General features: G+C 57.5%; 3 protein-coding genes across 5 annotated transcripts; all 3 read left to right on the top strand.

Moving 5' to 3' along the window:
• The first annotated feature begins 623 nt into the window (after window positions 1-623).
• Window positions 624-5762, top strand: LOC128853072 (protein let-653-like). The gene is made up of 5 exons (XM_054074861.1): window positions 624-1932; window positions 3142-3570; window positions 3744-3860; window positions 4172-4254; window positions 4502-5762. Exons 1-5 carry the CDS (start codon window positions 1857-1859, stop codon window positions 4574-4576), a joined length of 780 nt encoding a protein of 259 aa, XP_053930836.1. The 5' UTR covers window positions 624-1856; the 3' UTR covers window positions 4577-5762.
• Window positions 5763-9325: 3563 nt separating this feature from the next.
• Window positions 9326-14138, top strand: LOC128853035 (collagen alpha-1(I) chain-like). Its single transcript, XM_054074536.1, has 3 exons — window positions 9326-9498; window positions 11337-14039; window positions 14125-14138. Exons 1-3 carry the CDS (start codon window positions 9438-9440, stop codon window positions 14136-14138), a joined length of 2778 nt encoding a protein of 925 aa, XP_053930511.1. The 5' UTR covers window positions 9326-9437.
• Window positions 14039-22644, top strand: LOC128853044 (mucin-4-like). Of its 3 annotated transcripts, none has more exons than XM_054074560.1 (11): window positions 14039-16424; window positions 17418-17557; window positions 17851-18015; window positions 18287-18442; window positions 18925-19055; window positions 19904-19992; window positions 20405-20584; window positions 21022-21174; window positions 21379-21498; window positions 21800-21841; window positions 21960-22644. In XM_054074560.1, the coding sequence occupies exons 1-11, from the start codon at window positions 14246-14248 to the stop codon at window positions 21974-21976; spliced, it is 3372 nt and encodes a 1123-aa protein (XP_053930535.1). In that variant the 5' UTR covers window positions 14039-14245; the 3' UTR covers window positions 21977-22644. The 3 variants fall into 3 exon arrangements, with proteins under 3 accessions (XP_053930535.1, XP_053930534.1, XP_053930536.1); XM_054074559.1 differs by having other exon boundaries at window positions 21797-21841; XM_054074561.1 differs by lacking the exon at window positions 14039-16424 and adding an exon at window positions 16439-17105 and having other exon boundaries at window positions 21797-21841.
• Window positions 22645-22742: the final 98 nt, after the last annotated feature.

The raw sequence follows: 22742 nt of genomic DNA, 5'->3' as shown, positions 1-22742 counted from the left end.
AGCGGAGAAAGAGGGGCTTGTTTGGGGCGTGGCTTACAGGACAGAGCTTGCATTGGTGGGGCTCAGTCAGGGGCGTGGTTTTGAGGGGCGAAGCCTGTAATGTCTTTACCAAGAGAGTGGCTTATGAGGGGCACGGCTTGTCAGAAGGGGCGTGGCCTTGCAAAGGGGCGTGGTTTAAAAGGGGCGTATCTTATGATAGATGGAGTTATTAATGGGCGTGGCACGATGGGGCGTGGCTCTCTGGCGCTGGCCACGGAGGGGCGGGGTATCTCCGGCCCCGCGGGTGGGGGTCTTTACCGGGCACTGGGAGGGGTCCCGCTGTACCCTGGTAGTTTGGCTGCGTCCCGGTAGTGGGGCCGCACTCCGCTCCACCCCAGCGAGGTGACTGCACCCTGCGGCACCTCTGCAGTGCCACCGTATCCTGGCGGTGTGACCATTGTACCCCACTGTACCCCACTGTAGCCCTGCAGTGTGGCTGTGACCCGGCAGCGTGGCTGTACCCTGCTGTGCCCCTGCAGTGTAACCATACTCTGGCAGTGTGGCTGTACCCTGCTGTACCCCTGCAGTGTAACTGTACCCCAGTGGTGTACCCAGGCGGTGCGGCTGTGCCCCGGAAGGAGGCTGTACCCTGGCTGTATCCCTGCAGTGTGAGCGTACCCCAGCTGTGTGGCAGTATCATGGTGATGTGACTGTACCCCTGCAGTGTGGCTGTAACTTTCCATACTCCTCATTATGGCTCTACCTGGCTGTGTCACCCTGCTGTACCCCTGAAGTGTCATTGTACCCCACTGTACCCCAGCAGTGTGGCTGTACCCCAGCTGTTCCCTGACTGTGTGACTGTACCCTGGCAGTGCCCCTGCCTGGGCAGCTGTGTCCCATCGGTGTTCCTGTATTCCGGTGGCTCTCCCAGGAGCCTTTACCCTGTGGCTGCAGCTGTACCCTGGTGACACCCGGCTCTGTGCACCCAAAGCAGGCAGGGAGACAGTACCGTGCCCCGTGCCCCGGGCTGTGCGCATCCCTCTGCTGTTCCTGCATCCCAGCAGAGTGACCGTACGCTGAGAAGAGTACCTGTACCCTGGCCTAATGCCTACAGCACAAAAGCTCCCCGGCACCGTACTCCGGTGATGCCCTCAGCCCGGCTGTGCCCTGGCAGTGTCCCCCTGTACCCGTGCAGACCTCCAGCGTGCCTGTTCACCTGTGGAGCGCCTGTACCGTGTCCCAGTGCCTGCAGCCACCTCTGACTGGTCTTGTCCCCGACCCCAAGAAGAAGGAAGCGACTCCGGCTGTCAGTGGCGCGCTTCAGCCGTGACATGCTGTGACATGGGGAAGTGATGCTTGTACAGACAGTCCAGGGGACAAACCCTCAGCCCGGAGCACGCCCTTCCTGAGCGCCGCCTGTTCTCTCGGCCAGTTCCTCACCCTTAGACGGAGCAGGCTGTTGTCTCCTGAGGGCGTTGGTACTGGGAACCGCTGAACACCCTTGTGGTGAAGTGCAGGGACGGTGTCAGGCAGCACGGCTGCTTTTCTGGGCTTTTTCCTATTGTCACCATCCCCTCAGCAGGCAGACAACAGCACGGTCCACGGGTGCAGGGTCTTGGTCTGCAGCAGTGGTGGCCTGCCCTGCCAGCTGCTTGCGGCTGCTCCGGGTCCGGCCGTGCAGCTGATATCTGCTCAGCATTGCACCAGTCCCTCGAAGTGTGTTGGGCGGACACCTCCCCTTCACGGGCAGCACCTGCGGAGTAAAAGGACCCACCTGAATGCTCCTTCTCTACTGGGAAAAGGAGACCCAGAAACCCTAGTGCTGGGGCCGTGGGGAACACTTGGAGCGGGGGGCATCAGCTTCCAGCCATCTGGACATGGCCAGGTGGAGAGGGGGGCTGCTCCTGCTGCTGCTGAGCCTCGCCGTCCTCGCCGTGCTGCACCTCACGCTGGGTAAGGGCTGAATGGGGTGCAATGCTTTCCGTGGGGTGGGTGGGGAGCGAGAAACATTGTTTCCCGGGGCGGTGGGGTGCTTCGCCTGCGTCAGGTGCTTGTGGGGTGCAGGGAGTGAAGCGCTGTAGGTGCTGTTTGCTGTTTACTAAATGGGAAGCAGAGGTGGACTTAAAGCTGCTCCTTTGTGTGAGGATGAGGCCCTTTAGTGCAGACACCCACCTGAGCACGGGCTGGGATCAGACCTATGCCCTTCTCCACGTTATTATTTAACCAGCTGCTGCCTGCAACAGCTCAGGGAGGGAATGGCTGCTGGGGAACTTCGGGAGTTTCTGGTGGGGCTGGCTGAAAGCAGCCAGCGGCTCATGTCTTGGTTCCCCATTCCCATGTGAGCTGAGCATCAGACTCACAGGGTTTATGCTGGAATCACCAGGGAATCCAGTCTGCTATCTCAAAGCTGCCACTTTGCAGGCATCCCTTGACACATGATCAGACAGCCAGGCTTTTTTGTGCATCCTTTTGGAGAGGGTTACAGATGCCTGGGCTTCCCCAGGGACAGCAGACTGTCCCAACATGGGGTCCATGTGGGCAGAAAGGACAGCATCCCATGTCTCTTAGCCCTCCCCGCAGAGCTTTCATGGGTCTCAGCATGTCTCTAATGATTCGCCTTGACCTGCAAGCTGGAATTTGTTCCTCCATGGCCCCCCTTTAGGGGCTGTTCCCCCGTTGCCATTATTATTACCCGGCGCTATCAGTTCCTGACTATCTGCAGCTGAGGGCTTTGTGTAAACTGTTGCTGCTTCGGTTCCAGCCGTCTCACGGTCACCAGTTCCTGCACTGCTCTTCCCGTCAGACGAGTTTGTCTGACTTCCTGCAGGGATGGGTGAAGGTGGTGGTACGGATCTTAGCGCTGGCACCTACAGGAGTTCGTAGCCCAAAACTGAGACCAGCGATGCCCATGACTCTTTCCTGCTTTGTTGGGCTGGGGGGGCGTTATGTGGCCTGCCTTGCTGATGCCCACTCAGTGATCCCTGTGTTGGGTTGACACAGGACAGCGAATCCCCAGTCCCAACGCTCCTCTGCTGAAGGGTATAGCTCTGGGTCCTTTGAGGAACTCATGCTGCTGGTGGTGCTGCGCTGTACCTGGCACAGCCACGGTCTTAGCCTTTCACTGCCAACTCTTCCGTGCCTCACTCTTCCACCTCTTTGCAGGGACCACCACCATTGATGTGACAGCGACTGTGTCCCTGACTCACCCTACCTCCTCAACACCCAAGGAAACCTCAGCACTGCTGCCCAACAGTGCCTCCACCACTGCAGTCACCATCCCTCCCTCCAACCCTGAAAGAGGAGCCTCCACCCTGGAGAGATCCAGCACAGCCCTGTGGACCAGCAGTGCCTCTTCTCCCACCATGCTTCCTCCCACTGCACCAGCACAGACAGACACATCGTCTGAGCCCTTGACAACTCTGTTAGATACCACGTCTGACCCCAATACCATCACAGGCATTCCTGGGACCACCCCTGATCACACCCAGCCAGTGGGGACCACAGCCAGGACCACCCCTGGCATCTCCACCCTGACCAAGAAGTCAAACTCAAGCACCTTGACAGCACTTGAGACCTCCAGTGCAGCCACAAGTGAGTACAGCCGTGGGGCATCTGGAGGGCAGGGGCATGGCCAGGGCCACAAATCCCTGTGAGGATGCTGGGCATGCGCTTGGGTGGCTTTATTTAGGCTTGGTCTGTCCTCAGCTGTAAGACCATCCTGCACCTCTCTGGAGACAGTGCTAACGCAACATTGCTTTGCCCAGGCACAGAGCCCTCTTCCCCTGCCACTGACTCAACTCAGATCACGGAGGTTACTCCCAGCACCCCTGCAGACCTGTCAACGATGCCACCAGTCTGTCCCAATCCCACATCCAACACCAGTAAGTGCAGAGCCCTGTGGGCATCGCCACCCCCCAGCATGGGTGGCTTTGGGCTTCCAGGGTCCATTGCAGAGTGTCCTGGAGAACCACTGCTTTTGCTGTGCTCTCGGTACAGAGGCATTGGTGCTCTGTGAGATGTGTGGTTTGCTTACAGTTGGAGGGTTGTTCTCCTGACAGTGCAGTGTCCATGACATGAATAACCCGACAGGATGTCCTGTGTCTCTGTCAGTGATCATGGGAGACACCCCTAGATGCTTTGGCACAGCCCAGGGTTCAACGGCAATAACCAGAGCCATCTTTTTTGTCCGTAGGTGCATCTCTCTTTCTGTCACTGCAGCTAACCATTCCCCTGGACCTGGGGAACACCACGGTGCAGGAGATGGTGTTGTCCAAGGTGAGGTGTGCTGGGATGATGTGCCACTTTGCATCTGCTAGCCATGGTCCAGCCAGCTGGGAAAGGGGTCTGGCTTACCAGCAGGAGGGGATCAGCTGGGTCTTGCAATGAATATTACCCGGAGCCCTTTGAGATGAAGAGTACACCCTCCTTTAGCTGCTGAGGTCAAGGATCAGGCCCTTCCTAGGTGGGGACCTGGAGTAGGAAACTTCCTCAGCATGGTTTGATGGTTGTCCTTTCCCTTCAGCTCCGTGTGGATCTCCAGACGCTGTTCCCATGTGCTGGCCTGGCAGTGGGGTGGCGAGGGAAGAGGAGGACCTGACTGCTGCTCCTCATCTGGCCGGGACCTGCAGGGCTGGCACCCGTGTGAACTGGCAAGCTTTCTGCTCCCAGCTCCTTATTCCACAGCTGTGCAACCTTTTGGGGTAATCTGTACAGCTCCCCTTGAACCTGGGAACCCCCATCCTTCACTGTACACACCTAGAGGACCTCCAGTCCCCCAGTGGACTGGGAAGACCCTTCCCCTTGCCACCGCCTGTCTGTAGAGCCTGAGCCTTGCCACCACCCTGCACCAGACCTGGCTCCTGTGATGGAACCTTCGTGCCAGCACTGCCAGGAGGCTGGGAGGAGGGGAACCTGCGGCTCTGGGGTTGAGCTGGCTCAGGTATTAAAGCCAAATTGGCGACCGATGGATGAGACAAAGAAGACTTGAAACTCCCGGTACCATTGTGCCCAAGGCCCTCAGGAGCTTGGTGATGGTGACCTCAGGATCTGCAACCCTGAGGTCTTTGGGAGATGGGCCAGGGCCAATTTTATCCAGAGCGGGCCAGGAGGGAGCCAGGGGTGGCTCTGGGACGGAGGCAGGAGAGGAAAAGAGCCCCCCCTGTCCCACTCGAGTTCTGTCCTGGGACCAGCCCGGCTCCTGAGCCCTGCAACGCAGGGGGCGAGTGAAGCCAGAGCCCCGCGCTGGCTCTCCCTGCCGTTCCTGCAATATCATTGATGGAGAAGCACGCCCATGCCAACATGGGCTGCGCAGCAAACGGAAATCTCACGTTTTTCATAGCAAAGGTAAAAACCTCATTTCTTTCCAAGCTGCCTTTTCCAATTTTTGGCTTCGCAAAGAAAACCAACTGAGTCTCAAAAGCTTCGCAGCAGAGATGGGCTCAGGGCTGTCCCCTCCTGGCAGGGACACCACAGACATTCCTGAGGATGGCTCGGAACCCCGACAGGCTGGGGGTCCCTGCTTTGGTCCTCTCCACCTTGTGACACCCCGCAGCTGCTGGCGCAGCTGTGCGCACCGTGGGACCGTGGAAATCCCGTGGGCTGTACTCCTTCCCTGTTTTTTTCCAGTCCCAAGCTAAGCAGACAGCCACAGCGTCTGTCCCCCTGCAGCAAAGTCATTTATTAACTGATTAATTACCCAGATAAAATCCAACTGAAGCAATTATTAGCCTAAGCAAGTCACCTCGCCGGGAGATTGAAAACTGAAATAATTAGCAAAATAGCAATGTTGCGCGTTGGGGGTTATTTCAGCTGAACCCTGCTCCTTGCTGGCAGCCTGAGCCAGTACAGGGACGGCTGGAAGGGGGTGCACGGGGCCGTGGGATGCCAAACCCAAGGGTGGCTCCTAATGTCCCTGGGTTGTCACCCAGCTGGGAAGGAGCCAGCAGCCAGATAGGATGGGGAAAGACATCCTGGGATCATCCGTCTGCCTGCCAGCTCCATTGGCTATGAGAAGCTGAGCTGGGGCTGGAGGCTCAGCCCAAGCAGCTCATTGGGTTGCTTCCATTTGGGATGACCCTCGCATGCCAGGGTTTCTCCTTTGCTCTACAGGATGCTGCCTGGCTTTTGGGGGCTTGTTGGAGCCCTCAGTACCAACAGAAGTCCCTTAGCACCTGGGCAGGGAGCTGGGCAAAGCCTTTTGGAAGGGGTTCCCATGTTGGATGCCTAGTGGGGCTCTGGGAAAGAAATCCTCATGCTCTGCCTACGCTGTGGAGCCAGGCCAAGAGTCCTCCCACGTCACATCCCACTGGGCTGATTTCTCCGGCTGTTGAATCCATAACTTCAGACCCCAGGACATGGCTGGGAGCCAAGGCCAGGGTAATGGAGCCAAACTGCGTCACAAAGGGAGGAAAAGGTCCTGAAGTGTTGGGATGAAAAGGTGACCGGGGCACTTGCTGTCCCCTGCCAGCACAGCTGTCTTCCACCATTATTGTGGTTGGGGGGCGGCAGGAAGAAGAGATACTCCAGTCCTGCCAAGCCCCTCTGCCACCCAGCCCAGGAGGGAGAAGAGAGGCATGATGGGGGGACATGGTTCCCATGAGGATGCTGGGCACTGCCCTGGTGTTGAGGACACAGAGCTCTGACAAGCTCCTGACACTGCCCATGCTCGCTGTGCCTGCCTTCCTTGAGGATGCTGGCCACCATCTTCACCTCAAGGCTGCTTGCCTGCCATGGACCCCTGACTGAAGGGGTCTTAAGAGGTCAGATCCGTGTCCCAAGAGGTCAGATCCATGTCCCACTGCTTTCCCAGCCTGCAAATAATTTCTTAGCCTCTATCCTGTAACCCACTATCTATCAGCACTGTCCTGAGGAGCAGACCCTGCACCCAGAGGGATTGTTGGTTTTGATGGTCCCAACAGCACCATGAGGTGCACCTTGAATCCCTTGTGACACAGCTGCCCCTTCCCGTGACCCCCTCCCCTTCACCTCCGCTAGTGGCTATAGCCCAGCTCCTGCTGTCCGGCAGGAGGGTGTTGCAACACGCCCAGTTTGCCAAGTCACCCAGAACCTGTGGGGTTGATGGATAACCCGGTGCCCCCTTCCCCCCCCCCAGCCCTCTCCAAATGCCCTTGCCAGGAGGCCAGGGCGGTGCCAGTAGGAGATGCTATAATCTCCATGGGGCTGGAACAACAAGGCTATTGATTCCAGGAAGGCTGCTGGATGGTGCAGAGCCCCTGGGTGCTGGGATTCACAGCATTACCTCCTGGCTGTGGGCTCCTGAAGGGCTCCAATGCCCATCCAGTGCTTTGGTCCATCAAAATGGAGGATGATGGTTACCCTTGCAGGAGCCGGTGGCTCGCTGGGACCTTTGTTTCAGGCATAGCAGCAGAATCAATGAATGAAAAGTCCCTTCCCAGGGTGGGAACAGGGCAACATCTTTGAGATGAGGGATTGACCCACGGTGGCTGCAGGCTTTCCTGGGAGGGTGTGCCAATGCCAGAGCAGAGGGATGAACTTGGTTTGCTACCCGTGTGACTCTGCTGGAGAAGCAGCAAGGAAATAGGGCTTCTTGGGGACAGCATGGGCAGGAGGCACAGGTGTGAGGGTCTCCAGGGGGTGCCAGTCCCAGCACACTATGAGCGGCAGCTTGCAAGATGGGCTGGAAGCGCCCTGCTTCAGCTGACTTATTTTCCCTTATGCTAAACACCATGTTTGCATCAATCCCTGTGGTTCCCACCACATTTTGCACCTCAAACACCAGCTGAAGCAACTCTCTCCAGTGTCAGCACATATTCCCCATCTGGGTGGCTTTCCAAAGTGATATGGCATCGTCAGCACAGGCAGGAATGACTGTCCCACGGTGGGTTTGCATCCTTCTAATCCTCCATCAGCCCAGGTGTGGCAGCTGCTTGGGTGGTCACTGGCTGAGTGATCACCCCGTGAGCTGCAGTGCTGCTTGCACGCGCCCCTGACTCACTGTTCTCTCCTGGCTTTGCCCCCACACTGGCATTTTCTTCGTCAGGCAGGCATTCGTTCCGGTAGACCGGTGCTCTCCCCTCATTTACCGTCTGTCCTCTGTTCCTGCTGCCGGGGGTAATGCGTGGGTTTATAGGATGGGGTTTCATTGGCCGTGACTTGGCTTCCCCTGGCTTTTCCCTCTTGACGCTCCCGGGCAGCGGCTGGGGTATTGCTCGGCATTCCTTACCTTTGCTGCCTGCCTGATGGAGACCAGCTCCAGCGGGACACTGTGTACTGCCTGACAACACCTCTCATAACACTGTGCAGCAATCGCCTGGGGGCATTTCTGGTTAAGAGGCGTTAAATTGATTACAAAACCATGTAGTGGTGGGGGTTTGCATAATGCTGTTCATGGTGCGGGGAGTGTGTTTGTGGGGGGAGCTGGCAGCTCTTCCAAAGAGGGGGAGCAGGAATTGCTGCTCCAGAGGAAAGGAGGAAGGGGAGACACAGGGGTGAAGTGACCCAGGGGATCCCTCTAGCAAAGAAAGAGGGCTGGGTCTGCTCCAGCCTCTGTGGATGATGGTCCCACCTTGCAGAGGGGCTTCCCTGGCCCTTCACCCACTCCCAGCACACCAGCATTGGTGCGCCCATACTGAGATGCAAGTGTAAAACCCCACTAGGGCCCTGGATAGGGATGCCCAGGGCTCCCAGTTGCAGCCAAGTCCTGAGGGCTCAGCTGGCACCTCAGGACCTGCCCCCAGCCTTACCTTTCCCTGCTTTAAAACCTTCCTCTGCTCCTGTGAAGCCTTGAGCCAAACAGGGGTTTGCGTCCTGCCTTGACCTGGTCTGAGACACGGCTCAGCCACCAGTTTTGGTGGCCACAATGTCCCTACAAGCATGGTGGCACCAGCTGGCAGTGCCCCATTACCCATTGCTCCCTGCACGGGGAGAAGGTCCTGTGGGGTCCGTGGGTTGGCTGTTGTGGGGAGCCGCTCCCATAGGGACCACAAGGAAACTGCTGTGGGGAGAATGTCCTGTGGGGTCCATGGGGAGGCTGCCATGCCGCTATTAGCAGTGCCATGCACTGCTCCTGGCTCAGCTTTTCCAGCTTGTGCTGGTGACCCAGGGAGCTGCACTAGGCTGTGTCCAGGTCTCCAGGGAGACTGAGTCCCTTTGGGTGTCCTTTGGGTAACCCCCAACTCATGCCCTGGCTGAATGGGACATCCAGCCCTTGGGAAGGGGAGGGCTTGGCAGGAAGGGAATGGTGACAGGGACATTAGGAGGAAAGCACCGAGGATGGGAGGGGACGGCGACTGCAACCTGCCTCCTTCTGCCATCCCCATAAATAGGAGGGAGCAGGAGTGAGATTGCACCTGCAGGACTCCAGCTCTGCAGGAGAGCCAGGCAGGGAGGGACGGACGGACGGACGGACGGAGCTGCTCCTTGCTGCTCTCACCTCCCTTGGAGCTCCCCAGCTCTCTGCCTGCTTGAAGGCGTGAGGCATGGGGACCAGGAGATGGACACTTTCCACCTTTGTGGGATGCTGCATATGGATTCTGCAAGGTACGTCCTCTATTTTTTTGCTAGCACACGTGCTACCCAAGTTCTTGCAGGCCACAGCAGGTACACCTGTGAGATGCTTTGTCCTCCTGGCTGCACTGGAAACTCCTCTTACGACCAGTCTTTGCAACACATGGCAGAAAAAGGGCTAGAAAAATGTTTTACGGGGCAGGCATCACTCTGAGGGGCTTGTTGCAGGTTTAGACCTGTGGGAGAGGCAAGAGCCCAGCCTGGGAGCCTGTTCCCCTCCAGCAAGGGAGCCAAAGGCAGCCAGCTGGCAGAGTGAGGCTCCAGGGATGCTCCCATCCCTTCCGTGTCCCAGGGAAGAGCAAATACAGGGTCCCTATTGCACAAGCTTCCTGTGATTGGGCCGTGTGGAGTAGATGACATTTCATGCTCTGCATGAGAGAATTAAGATAAAACATGGATTTACTGGGATGGAGTGAGCTAAACTAACCTGGGGGCACTTGACTTTTTTTTTTCTCTGACAGGAGGAGGGAAGCAGGTGAAATTCTCTGGCTGATGGTAGTTGCTGCCAAGTCCTTATTTAGGTGGGGAAAGACAGAAGAGCAGGAAGGGGATGGCAAGCAGGCAGCCTGCTGGCAGGGACACGGGGAGGCTGGAAGAGACTGGGCCCTCAAGGACTGGTCTGGCGTAGGAGTTCATCAGTGACTCCAGCACAAGTTATTCACAAACTAATGAGCTGAGCTGCTGGTGAGGTTGGAGGCACCTCCTCTGCAGGGGTATCTGGCTGCCTGGCAGGGGGAACCTGATGCACCGGAGCACCAGGACAGGGAGCAGGCTCGGGCTGTCGAGCTGTGGTGAAACCCAGGCTGCAGTGAAACCCTGCTGGGTCTCACCCTCGGGGTGCCCTTTGTCTCCTCTAATTGCAGCTGCCTAAAAACAAGTGTCAGCAGATCCACCTGGCTCCTCCTGGAGCCAACGGTGGCAGCTTTGTCTCCCCAGAGCCCACATCTCTGTCCTAAAAATAAGACTGGGTGAAACATCATCTGTGGGTGCCAGGAGAAACTCTTGGGATGCGACGTGGTGTCTCCTTCCCCTTTCAGAGGAATTCCTTGATGTGGGTCAGGATTTCAGCAACAAGAGGAGGGAGCTGTAAGCAGGGCTTGGTCCTGGGAGATGCTGAGTATTCCTTCCATGAGCAGGGAACCCCTGGATGCCTGCATCCAGCTTGGGGCAAATAGGACAGGGAAGGAGTAGGCAGGCTCCCACACTGGGAGATGTTTAGTGAACCTGCTTTAACTGCAGAAGGTAAGAAGACATTTGCATTCAGAGAATGCTTCACCAAGCCCTGGCTTTGGGTAAAGTGTTTTTAAATGTCTCTCAGACACCTGAAAGCCAAAAAAAGGCAAGAACCCCTCTGGCTCCACAGGAGCAACTGCACTCGGAGGCATCCCACCAGTGAGGCAAAGAGGGCTGAGGGCTGTCATCAGGTGGCAGAGCTCCACAGACACCCCTGGGGCTATGAACTAGACTTACTGGGCTCTAATTCTTCCCAATGGCCAGGAGGCACCATCCCCATCACAACTGGGGCTGCCTTGGCTTCTGCGCTTGCACCTGGGTCTCTCCCTGACTCGTGATGTGTTGTGCTTTCTCTCAGCTGGTGGCTGCTGATGCTGGGGATGCAGAGGGTGCTGTGAAGAATTGTGCCTAAGGCAGCCCAGGCTGTGCTGCTTGACTTTTAAATCAGAGCCTTGTAAGGCCGTGGCATGAGGCAGTGGGGTTTAAGAAGAGGCAGAGCATTCAGAAGCTCACCTGGAGGGGCTGAGCCTGGCAGGCTGCTGGCTCCGAGTAATGCTCTGCTTTGTGCTTCTCTGCAGGGCTCAGGGCTGCTGCAGCTGTCCCTGTCACTACCGAGGGGCCAATTACTGTGGGGACAGCTTCTCCCATTGCCGAAGAGACAGAGTGGCCCCATGCCCTGGGGACGGGCACTGCAGAGATGAGCACCACAGTAGCTGATGCTGAGATAGCTGAAAGCATCCTTGAGCGGAGCTCGGTGAGCCCAACCTTCCCTCCTGGGTCCGAGATGGGAGATTTGGTGACGACGGCGAGCAGCTATGTCTCTACAATACCAACTTTGACCAATGCGACCAAGCCTCTTAACCCATCTCAAGAAAACCAGAGGGGTTTGGCTGCTCCCACTGCAGCCATGACTGCTGCCTCCATCTCCACACAGCTCCCTGCTCTCACCCCAGAAGCGGAGCATGATGTAACAGGACCTGCTTCCAATGCACCCCCGGCGACCACCCTTCTCTCTGCAGATGTGAATGAGGATGTTCTCGTGGACGTGGCCAGAGAAGGAGCAGATCTAGACCCCACTGTTGGTGATGTGATCTTCCCCTCCACCTTTTCACAGGCCATCACCTGGGGGCCACAGCCAACTGCTGGCAGCCCCATGGGTACCGGCGTCACTGTGCTGCTGAGTCAAGGGCTGGACACAGCTACAGGAGTGGTCAAGGAAGGTGTAACCCTGCCTGTAGATATCCAGAGTGAAGACAGTACCAGCTCCTCACGGCCCGGCCCTGGTGCTGGGACTCTGCTCATTACCCAGGAGGATGGGGCAATGAGCAGGGCTGTGGGCATCACCCCAGACCCATTGGGAGACACTACCCTGGCTGCCACAGAAAGACCTTTGGCTTCAGTGCCCGGAGATGCAGGAGATGCCGTAAATGGTGCATTCAGCACAGCCGATGCATCCCACCTGCCTCCAGAGAGTGTGATGATATCAGGAACAGTAGGAAATCCAGGGGAGTCCTCTCTCCTTCCTGGCCAGGCAGCTCTAAGCTCGTCTGCTTCACTGACACCAGCCGGTGGTGGGGATGGGCAGGGAGCTCCTGGGATGTCATCAGACACTCCTGGTTCATCCCCATTGCTTGCAGTCAGTGAGGTGCCTGCAGCAACAGTGGACAAGGTCACCTCACTGCTGGCCCCAGGGGTTCCCATTGATGCACAGAGTGACATGAATGCCCCAGTCCCGGCCACTGTGCTGCCCACAGGATATGTGGGAGCTGTGGATCTGGCTGAGCCATCCCTGCAGCCTGCCCCACGGCAGAACCCTGCTGGAGAACAGCCACGTCTGCTTCCTGCTGCCCTGCCATTCTCCACGGACACTTCCAGCTCTCCTGGGGCTGCGTACCCACCCCCAGGCACTGGGGACAGCACTCTGCCTGCAACTGACCATGGGACAGAGATGCCAGGGAGCCCCGACCTTGCTGTTGCTCCAGGAGCACCCATGTCTCCATCAGTTGGAAGACCACAGCCATGGGGCATGGCAGCTGACACTTCCCAAGGAACAGAGGGACCCGGCACTGGATTGAATTCAGTTTTAGATGCCCCAAATCCAACATCTTTCATACCTGATGGACTCTCATGGCCAAGCAGTGGGGTCCCAGCTCAGGGGACCGAGGGTGCAGGAGAAACAGCCCAGTCAGGAGGTCCAGGGGATGGCAGTCCCTATGTAGATACTCAGACTGACATGAGTCGTTTAGCCACCAGTGCTCAGAAGGACCTAACAAACACTGGAGAGATGCCAGCTGGAGGAACAGAAGCTTTGGCAAATGCTGAAATGTCCTCTCCATCAGCTCTTGGAGATGGAGCAGGAGCAGGGGCAGCCCTAGCACGTGGTCCTGCACCTCCTGGCAGTGCTGGGTTGGAGCCTGACCTCTTGGGGGCTGAAGGACCAGGGCACCTGCCTGGTGAATCCCCCAGTGCTCCTGGAGTAGCTCACCCACCCCCAGGGGCTGCAGCAGAGACACCGGTGAGCCCCAACCTTGGTGCCGCCCAAGGAGTGCCTGTGCCTCCGTCTCTTGGGGGTCCAGAGCCATGGGAGATGGCAGCTGGTGCTCCGCAGGGAGCAGGTCTTCCTGGAGCTAATGGACCAAGCAGTGGCTTGACTTCGGCATGGGATGGCCCCAGCTCAGCATCTTATGGGCCAGCAGGACTCCCGTCACCTGCCCTTGGGCACCAGCTTGACACAAACCCGGCACTGCCAGCAGTGGAAGGGCTCGGAGCTGGCACAACAGAACAAGCACTGGGGGGAGTGGGCAGCGCAACTGGGTTTGATCCATCCCTGAGTGCTGCTGCAGGCAGTGGGATGGCAGCTGGGATGGATCAACTGCCAGGCGCAGGGTCCCCATCCGGCCCTGCCTCTCTCAGTGATCCAGTTGCAACATCCTCCGTTTCAGCAGATGATGGAGCAGGACCCATCCAAGCTGCATCCCCTGGCACTGACAGCCTGTCTCCAGCCTCTCTGGACAGTGAAACTCTCACGGAGTTTCCAGCACAGGGGACTGAAAGCACAATGGATGTGGCAGAGGCAGGGAACCCAGAGAGTGAAAGTCCCTACATGGAGACGAGTCCTTCAGCCTTCAACGCTCAGCAGGATGCCACTAACACTGGAGAGATGCCAGCTGGAGGAACAGAAGCTTTGGCAAATACTGAAATGTCCTCTCCATCAGCTCTTGGAGGTGGAGCAGGAGCAGGAGCAGGGGCAGCCCCAGCACTAGGACAAGTGTCCCCACATGGTCCTGCACCTCCTGGCAGTGCTGGGTTGGAGCCTGACCTCTTGGGGGTTGAAGGACCAGGGCACCTGCCTGGTGAATCCCCCAGTGCTCCTGGAGTAGCTTACGCACCCCCAGAGGCTGCAGCAGAGACACCGGTGAGCCCCAACCTTGGTGCCGCCCAAGGAGTGCCTGTGCCTCCGTCTCTTGGGGGTCCAGAGCCATGGGAGATGGCAGCTGGTGCTCCGCAGGGAGCAGGTCTTCCTGGAGCTAATGGACCAAGCAGTGGCTTGACTTCGGCATGGGATGGCCCCAGCTCAGCATCTTATGGGCCAGCAGGACGCCCGTCACCTGCCCTTGGACACCAGCTTGACACAAACCCGGCACTGCCAGCAGTGGAAGGGCTCGGAGCTGGCACGACAGAACAAGCACTGGGGGGAGTGGGCAGCGCAACTGGGTTTGATCCATCCCTGAGTGCTGCTGCAGGCAGTGGGATGGCAGCTGGGATGGATCAACTGCCAGGCGCAGGGTCCCCATCCGGCCCTGCCTCTCTCAGTGATCCAGTTGCAACATCCTCCGTTTCAGCAGGTGATGGAGCAGGACCCATCCAAGCTGCATCCCCTGGCACTGACAGCCTGTCTCCAGCCTCTCTGGACAGTGAAACTCTCACGGAGTTTCCAGCACAGGGGACTGAAAGCACAATGGATGTGGCAGAGGCAGGGAACCCAGAGAGTGAAAGTCCCTACATGGAGACGAGTCCTTCAGCTTTCAACGCTCAGCAGGATGCCACTAACACTGGAGAGATGCCAGCTGGAGGAACAGAAGCTTTGGCAAATACTGAAATGTCCTCTCCATCAGCTCTTGGAGGTGGAGCAGGAGCAGGGGCAGCCCCAGCACGTGGTCCTGCACCTCCTGGCAGTGCTGGGCTGGAGCCTGACCTCTTGGGGATTGAAGGACCAGGGCACCTGCCTGGTGAATCCCCCAGTGCTCCTGGAGTAGCTCACCCACCCCCAGGGGCTGCAGCAGAGACACCGGTGAGCCCTGACCTCGGTGCTGCCCAAGGAGCACCTGTGCCTCCGTCTCTTGGGGGTCCAGAGCCATGGGAGATGGCAGCTGGTGCTCCGCAGGGAGCAGGTCTTCCTGGAGCTAATGGACCAAGCAGTGGCTTGACTTCGGCATGGGATGGCCCCAGCTCAGCATCTTATGGGCCAGCAGGACTCCCGTCACCTGCCCTTGGACACCAGCTTGACACAAACCCAGCACTGCCAGCAGTGGAAGGGCTCGGAGCTGGCACGACAGAACAAGCACTGGGGGGAGTGGGCAGCGCAACTGGGTTTGATCCATCCCTGAGTGCTGCTGCAGGCAGTGGGATGGCAGCTGGGATGGATCAACTGCCAGGAGAAGGTTCCTCACCCAGCCATGTCTCTCCCAGTGCTCCAGTCGCAGCACCCTCCGTTTCAGATACACACAGCCCAAGTGCCTTTGGAGGAGTCGGTGGTGCTCCTGGAGCTCCACAGCCTTCCCTGGGTGCAGGGCCAGACATCTCCCCTCCTGCAGGAGAAGGAGTAGGTGAAGAAGTGGGTGACAGAGGGCCCTCAGTACAGTCCCAGGCCCCCACTGGAGAAAGACCAGCTGGTTCTGGAGCCACTGATGGAGAAATGGGAGCTGTGCTGCACTCTGCATCTTCCTTCCCGTCTATGGTGGGGTCTTCATCACCTGGGATGTCTGGCCAGATTGCCCATGGAGCAAGTCTTCCTGGAGCTGTTCAAGGTGGCAGTGGTTTGAGCACAGACTTGGAGGCAGCTGGCCCCCAAGAACCCCCTATGTCTGCCACCAGCATTCAGAACAAGGCTGATCTTGGACTTTCTGATGCAAAGCTGAGTCCAGTCAATGCGGTGGAGCATCCCGGGGGAGCCTTGGCGAATGGCACACCTTCCCCCGGTGCCAGCCTGAGAGGGGGCACAGGAGCCATCGTGCAGACTGCATCGGGAGCACTGACCCCATCTGCCCTTACCTCCCCCCAGGAGACTCAGCCCCTGGTCCCGGTAGCTCCAGACATCAGCAGCATCTCCGATGGCACAGCCACGCCAGTGGCTGGTGCTCTGCTCCTCCCTGGGCATGGGCTGAGCTCAGGACTGGCACCCAATGGAGACCCCCACTCTTCCCCCAGCACCCAGAGTGGGAATACCCTGAGGGCACCTGGTGGGCTGGTGGGTGATGCTAGAAGTGCTCAGCCATGGTCTTCTGAAGATGAGGTGGCCTCAGGGATGCCAGCACCTCTGGGAGAAGTGTCCCCCCATGCCCTCACATCCCCCAATGCTGCCCTGGCTCTGCCCTCTGCTCCAGAGAGAGAAAATGCTGCCGAGGAGGCATCTGCTGGCCCTGGGCTTTCTGCTCCGCTTCCAGCACGTGAGTCGATAGTGGGGTCCTCTGCAGGTGGAAAGGGAGGGCTGGGGACTGCAGCTGCTGGGGGGGCTGCTCTGCTCCTGCCTCCCCACCAGCCAGGAAGTCCTGGGGTCTCCTCCTGGGATGCCAACAGCCCTGTGCCCGGGGAAGCAAGCGCCGTACTCCCCGGAACAATGGCAGGGCAAGGGGACGTGGCTCAACTCCCTCCCAGGGTTGCTGGAGCTGGGGCAGCTGCGGAGACCACTGCCCGCTCCCCACCGCAGGGGATCCCAGGGCTCTCTGCCTTCCCTCGTGCCAGGATTGCTGCTGGCAGCTCTGGATCAAAGATCCCAGAGCCGGGACCTGCCAGTAGTGGCTCATCACCTGCCACCCTGCAGTCGTTCTTGGGTGGCAAAGTGACCACCAGCCTGACAAACAGAGCCCCTGCTGCTGGTGGCTCAAGCGCCCCTGCAGCCTTCCCAGGCCAGGGGGGAGCCCAGGGGGGCTCCCCAGCCACCGTGCGCCCAGCTGTGTCCTGCAGCCCAGCCGCCACCAGCCCGGCCCCGCCAGCCCCGCTCCCGGGGGGCAGGAAGGTACCCCTCAGGCCAGGAGCAGCCACTGTCACCTCCCGCACATCGTTCCCCGCGTTTCCAGCTCCACCAGGAGGGCTGGCAGCCACCCCGACCCTGCTGCCTGGCCCCACAGGTATGTGATGCTCACGGGGTAGCCGGGGCAGGAGGACCACCTCCAGCCTCCTCATGGACCATCCTGGGGGACATTTGGTGCCCAGAGACTAAGGTGGCTATTTGAAGCTGGGACCCCTGGGGCAGGTGTGCCATGAAGAACTCCTGTGCAAGAGCTTGCATTTTTGGGAAACAAGTGTCCCCCCATCCTCCTGCCTGCCCAGGCTGTGTCCCTTTGGAAGTAAAATCATTTCAGTCCTTTGAGGTTTTGGCACAGACCAAGGACTTTGTTGTAAGTGTGTTTTCTGTTTTGCTTGTTTGTTTTCTTTTCCAGTTCCAGCTGTGCCCCTCTATGCATATGGAGTAAGGGAAAATGATCGGGAGTATGTGCAAAGGAGGGTGGATTTTACTTCTCCACTTTTCAAGCCTGAGACTGGATTCCCATTTGGAAGAACCCTGCGTGACTCTCTCTACGTGAGTCTGCCTTGGCTTGACTTGCTGCTGGGCAAGCAGCTGTGACCAAAAACCCTGAGGGAGGCACCAGGGGCCACATGCCTGGAATGGGACACCTGCTTGCACAAATCTGTTGGGAAGCTGGTAGGGCATATCTGCAGCAGGAGGTGACTTTGTGGCCACTTTGGCAGTGGCTGGTTGTGGTCTTCTTTGGCCATTGCTCAAATTGGACTTGGAGATGGGAGGGCTGCCACCTCATGCTGTGAGGTCCCACCAGTCCTGATCTCACCTGATGGAGGGATCCCTCTGCTCAGTTTACAGATAATGGACAAATCATTTTCCCAGCCTCGGACAACAGCATCTTCACGTACCCCAACCCTCCTCCCAGTGGCTTCAATGGCCATGAGGATGTTCCCATGATTGCAGTGTTTTGGGACAATGCTGACTTCTCCAAAGGTGTTGGCACCACCTTTTACCAGGTGAGTAAAGTCACCCAAGTGCATGGTTGCATGGAACACCTTTTGATGAGAAACTCGTTACCTATTCTGTGGATGCCCCTTGAGGTGAGCAACTGACGGAGCCTATGAGCGATATTTCCGTTTTCTGGGCCAAAACTAAGAGCTGTTCGTTGTCTTGAGCCATCCAAAGCTCATCCAGACCCTTAGTGGCAGTGCTCCGTGCATGACCCCAGTCTAGACCTGCCTTTGCTCTACTGGGAGCTAATGCAGGTGTGGGTGTACCCAACCACAGGAGTTTCCCACTCTCAACACGGCCAAGCCTCAGTTTGTCCTTGATGTGGAAGCGAAGATTCGTCAGTACCTGAGGTCCTCCTACTCTGCAGCCTGGACGCTGAAGATCACCTGGGAGAAAGTACCTGCCTATGCAGCACGGACTGACACCCGGAAGGTAAGGGGCTGATGGAGCTCAAGGGCATGTTGAGTTGTCAAAAAAAACCCAACAAGTCCCATGGGTGATCACATTGTTTGTTTCTAAAACTAAGAACCAGTTTTATGGAAAAGGTCAATCTTGAAGACTTTAGCCTAAAAGAAGTGGGCTGTGCCCATGGTTTGGTGGTTTTCAGTTTTTTGGGAGGACATCTTTAGCTGAAGTCTTCTTGCTCTGTAAAATCTTTGTGATGGAAGTTTATTGTGCACGAGAAACATTGTTCTTCAGGAGCGTAAAACAGGGTGAAGTTGAAACTTCTCGTGGAACAGCACCAAAGTAAAACTTAAATTTTCCATGCAAAGTGCAAACAACCCCAGGCTGTGTTTGCCTTGCATGTCAGGATCTTAGCCCTGCCGTGCCCCAGTGAGAACTCATCCACACCCCTAATTTTAAACCAAAGAGCTGTGCTTGTTTTCTTACCTGTCTGCAATGCTTCTTCCCAGACGATCACATACCAGGCCATCCTGACCACTGATGGCTTCAGGTCCTACGTCCTGATGCTGTACCAGGATGGAGGTATGCGATGGGATTACACCAGGCTGGCTGCCACCAACGTGCTCATCGGCTACACCAGGTACAGAAGGCCTAGCACCCTGCCACTGCCTCCTCTGAGCACTGGGCTGTGTCCTCCTCCTACCTCTGCCTGGTTTAATCCTTAAATCCATGTCCCATGAGGTACCCTGCAAGGATGAGGACAGTCTATATGGGATCTGCACACCCATACAGCCTAACGTATGCGGGTCTCACAACCAGAATTGCCCTGTTAGTGGCTAGATCACGCTGCACCGTGCTGACCTGCCCAGCTGTGCTTGTTGTAAGATCCACGCATCCCTCTGAGGTCCCAAGCCTGCAGCATCCTGATGGTTTGAGTAGAAGGAGTGGGGAATATGGGATGTTTGTTGAACTTTGCACCAGTTGAGGGAAGGGATTTCCGTTGCTTGGCTGGAGCAGGCACTTCCTGCCTCCTCGCATTACATCTCGGCCGTGCATGCTGTCCCCGGGGTTTGCTCATTAGCTGCTTGCTGCAGCTGGAGAAGGAAAAGGTGGCCGGGACAGGAAGCGCGGGCGGCCTGAGTGTGTGTGTGTGCGCTTACCCGTGCACAACTGCTCGTGGGTTTCCGCTCCATATTGCCCTGTAAGAAAGTGGAAACCATGGAAGCTGCTTGCAGGGGTCTTGAGATGCCTGGAGGTTCAGCCCATGATGCAACAGGAGCATTTGCAGCACCCACAACTAACTGCACTATTCACAGAGGAGGCAGTGGGCTGGGGAAGCTGGTTCCTTTGCCCTCCTGTCCCTGAAGCTGAGGTTTGGATGCTGTAGGGTCCTGCCACCTCAGGATTGTGGTGGTTGAAGGGCAGGCTGGGTCTGGGATAACCCCATCTGGGAAGAGCATGCCCTGATTTTCCCCTTTTCCTTTGCAGTGGGGATGGCTTTTACCGCAATGATGACCTAACTCGGAGACCTCCAGCTGCTAAATATCGCCCTGATCAGTTCAGGGGCTATAACACAGGTAGTGCCACACCAGGGCAAGTACATGCAGCCCCTTGAGAGATTGAGGAAAGGCTGTGTAGGAAGGACATTCCTAGGGCATAAAATCCAGCCACTGTGGCAAGGCCCTCACCTGAGTTCACTCAGGCCAAGCTTTCCCCTCAAGCCCATAAAATGCTGCCTCTGGATACTGGCTATGCCCTGAGGCTGAAATGTCCTTAACATACCTATGGACCCTTTTTATTGCAATGGCTCTATCTCAAGGCTTTCTTCTTTGATAGAAACCTCTCCTCTGCCATTGGGTGACTGTTAAGCATGGGGTCCCGTGGCTGAGGTCAACACAGGCTTACAGCATCGGCATCACTTAGAGCTGAAACTGTCCCTGCAAGCCACTTGGCCAGAGGTGACAACTCATGGTTTCTCTCCTTGTTCAGACCTCCGTGGGCTGTGGATTTACAGACTGGAGAGCCGTGTGGGCACCAACTACCGGCTGAAGTGCCTGGCATGGATTGGTCGGCAGCAGGAGCCACGGGCATGGAGCCAGGGCCTACCCACCTGCCCCTGCTCCCTGCAGCAAGGGCAGCAGGACCCACGCTTCAAGAGCAGCCGGGGAGGCAAGTGGACACACTGCTTCTCTAACTTCTTTGCCCCTGAGCTATCTCTCCCCATCTCCCCTGCAAGGGTGGCCAGGGTCTCTCCTAGCTGGGCAGGCAGGGGAACTTAAGGAAAATGAGGAGGGGCTGCCCTTCCCTGCAAAGACAAGGAAAACGGGGAGGAATGAGCACTGACCTGTCTCAGTCTTGTTAAACTGGATGGACCTGATCTAAGCTGCATGGGGACAGCGGGGATATACCCTCCCCAACACTAGTGTCTCGTGTTGGGGGACCACTTGGATGGTGTCCATCAGTCTCTCCAAAATGCTGGTAACACCATGGGTGATTTGGTGGGAGTGATGGATAACAAGGTATAAATCCTGGCCCTGCTCCTTGTCCTGAGGCAGGGATAGCGTCTGGGGAGCGCTATGCTGAGGCTCATCTCTGCCCTGTTGCAGGCTGGTGGGCTGCCCGCATCTCCATGCTGCACTCCGCCTCCCCCAACCAGCACGGTGCTGGTGTCCGCTGCCTGTACGACAGCCAGAACCAGCTCGTCGAGGGGCGGCAGGAGAGGTACTGGAGGTTCTCCAGGCAGGCGTCCCCGTATCGTGGTAAGCACAGCCAGCCCTGGCATCCCCACTGATCCTGGCATTGCTGTAGCCTGTAAATCGTTTTAATCTCTGTGCCAACCTGTTTCCTGACATGTTGTTGCCCTTGGAGGGAGCATGGACCTATCGAAAGCTGAGACGACAGCTTTGCCAGCCCATCTCCCTCACCTCTCCCTTCAGCCCCTTACTCTCCTTCTTTGCCTCCAGACCAGGAGCTGAAGTTGTATGACTGGTGCTGTAACCAGGCGGGCAGCGCCCGCCTCTGTGCCCACTATGGAGAGAAGAGACCGAAGATTGGCTGTGATGGATACCAGTCCCCTGGCACGGGTGGGTCTGCAGCCTGTGTGCCCCAAGGCAAAGCTCTTTTGGTGTCCAGCACTGGGCAGCGAAAGCCCCAGCCACCCCATGGTTAAGGCAGCAAGAGCCCCATGCAGAGGAGGGTGGGTTTTGGCTTGCCCATGTGCAGGTTACGCTGTGCCCTGGGCTATGTGAGGTTGCAGGGGACACCTCCCCTAGCACAAAACCACCAGTGTAATGTGGGGGTTATAGGACTGGAAAGGGAGGAGGACCACAGCTAATGCAGTTATTAGTGTAAGCTGATGTGGGACTTTCTTGCAACACCCAGCAGGTTCCTCGGAGGAGGCAGAGGGTGACTCGGAGGAGCAGAGAGGTGAGTGGGATCAGAGGTCTTCCCTCTATCCCTGTCCCCTGTGTGGAAGCTCTCCCAGCTTGCCCCAGGCCCCCAGGCAGGCAGTGGCTGGGCAATTCTAATTTCTTCCTCTTTGCAGATGGAGAAGACAAGTAACTGAGGGGGGTGCGGACCTGCCGTATGGTCTGGGCCACGGCCGATCCTTCAAGTTCTTTGCTCCTGGTCATCCCCTGTGTTTCCCACACTCCTTGCAGCACCCAGTCACCCCTGCCCACCGCAGAGAGCAGCTCGCTCAGCCAGTGCCTGTGGTTGCCTTCACTGACACAAGTTCGTGTTTCTAACCCAGACTTGTCCCAGGGAGTCAGTTCCTTTTGTCACCCTTCCCTGGTTGCAGCTGAGTGGGAGGTGGGCAGGGATCCCCACCACATACCCCACCCTCCGTCTTCCCTGCATTCCCCTGTGCTTCCTGTGCTGCAGGATGAGATTGGACCCCCGGCACCCGGGAAAGGGTTTTTGCACCTTGTGTGGCTTGACTGTGGCCCAGTTCCCAAGTGCTGTGGCGTACCAGGCTGATCCCGGGATCCAGTCCTGTCTTGTCCCCCATCCACCCCAGGCCTGGTGCCCAGGAGAAGAGGCAGTTCTCCAGATCAAGACAGAGTTAGCTTGACACTTCTGCTAGGTGTATGAGGGTGAAATGCAACTCCTCTGATCAGAAATGTTGGGTGAAAAATAGCTTTTTGTGTATAAGAGAGCACCTGTCTTTCTTTAAAAAAATAAATCCTTGTCAAATCTTGTTTGCTCAATAAAGCCTCAGAGGGGTCTGAGCACCACTGTGGCAGACTCGTCCTCTGCTGAAATGGGGTGGGAGGCAGTGCAGGGCAGGCTTGGAGCGGCAGGATTGCAGGACGCAATCTTTCTGAGC

Source organism: Cuculus canorus, chromosome 9, assembly GCF_017976375.1.
Source record: "Cuculus canorus isolate bCucCan1 chromosome 9, bCucCan1.pri, whole genome shotgun sequence".
NCBI lineage: Eukaryota > Metazoa > Chordata > Aves > Cuculiformes > Cuculidae > Cuculus > Cuculus canorus.
This window is presented reverse-complemented; position numbering and strand designations above follow the sequence as displayed.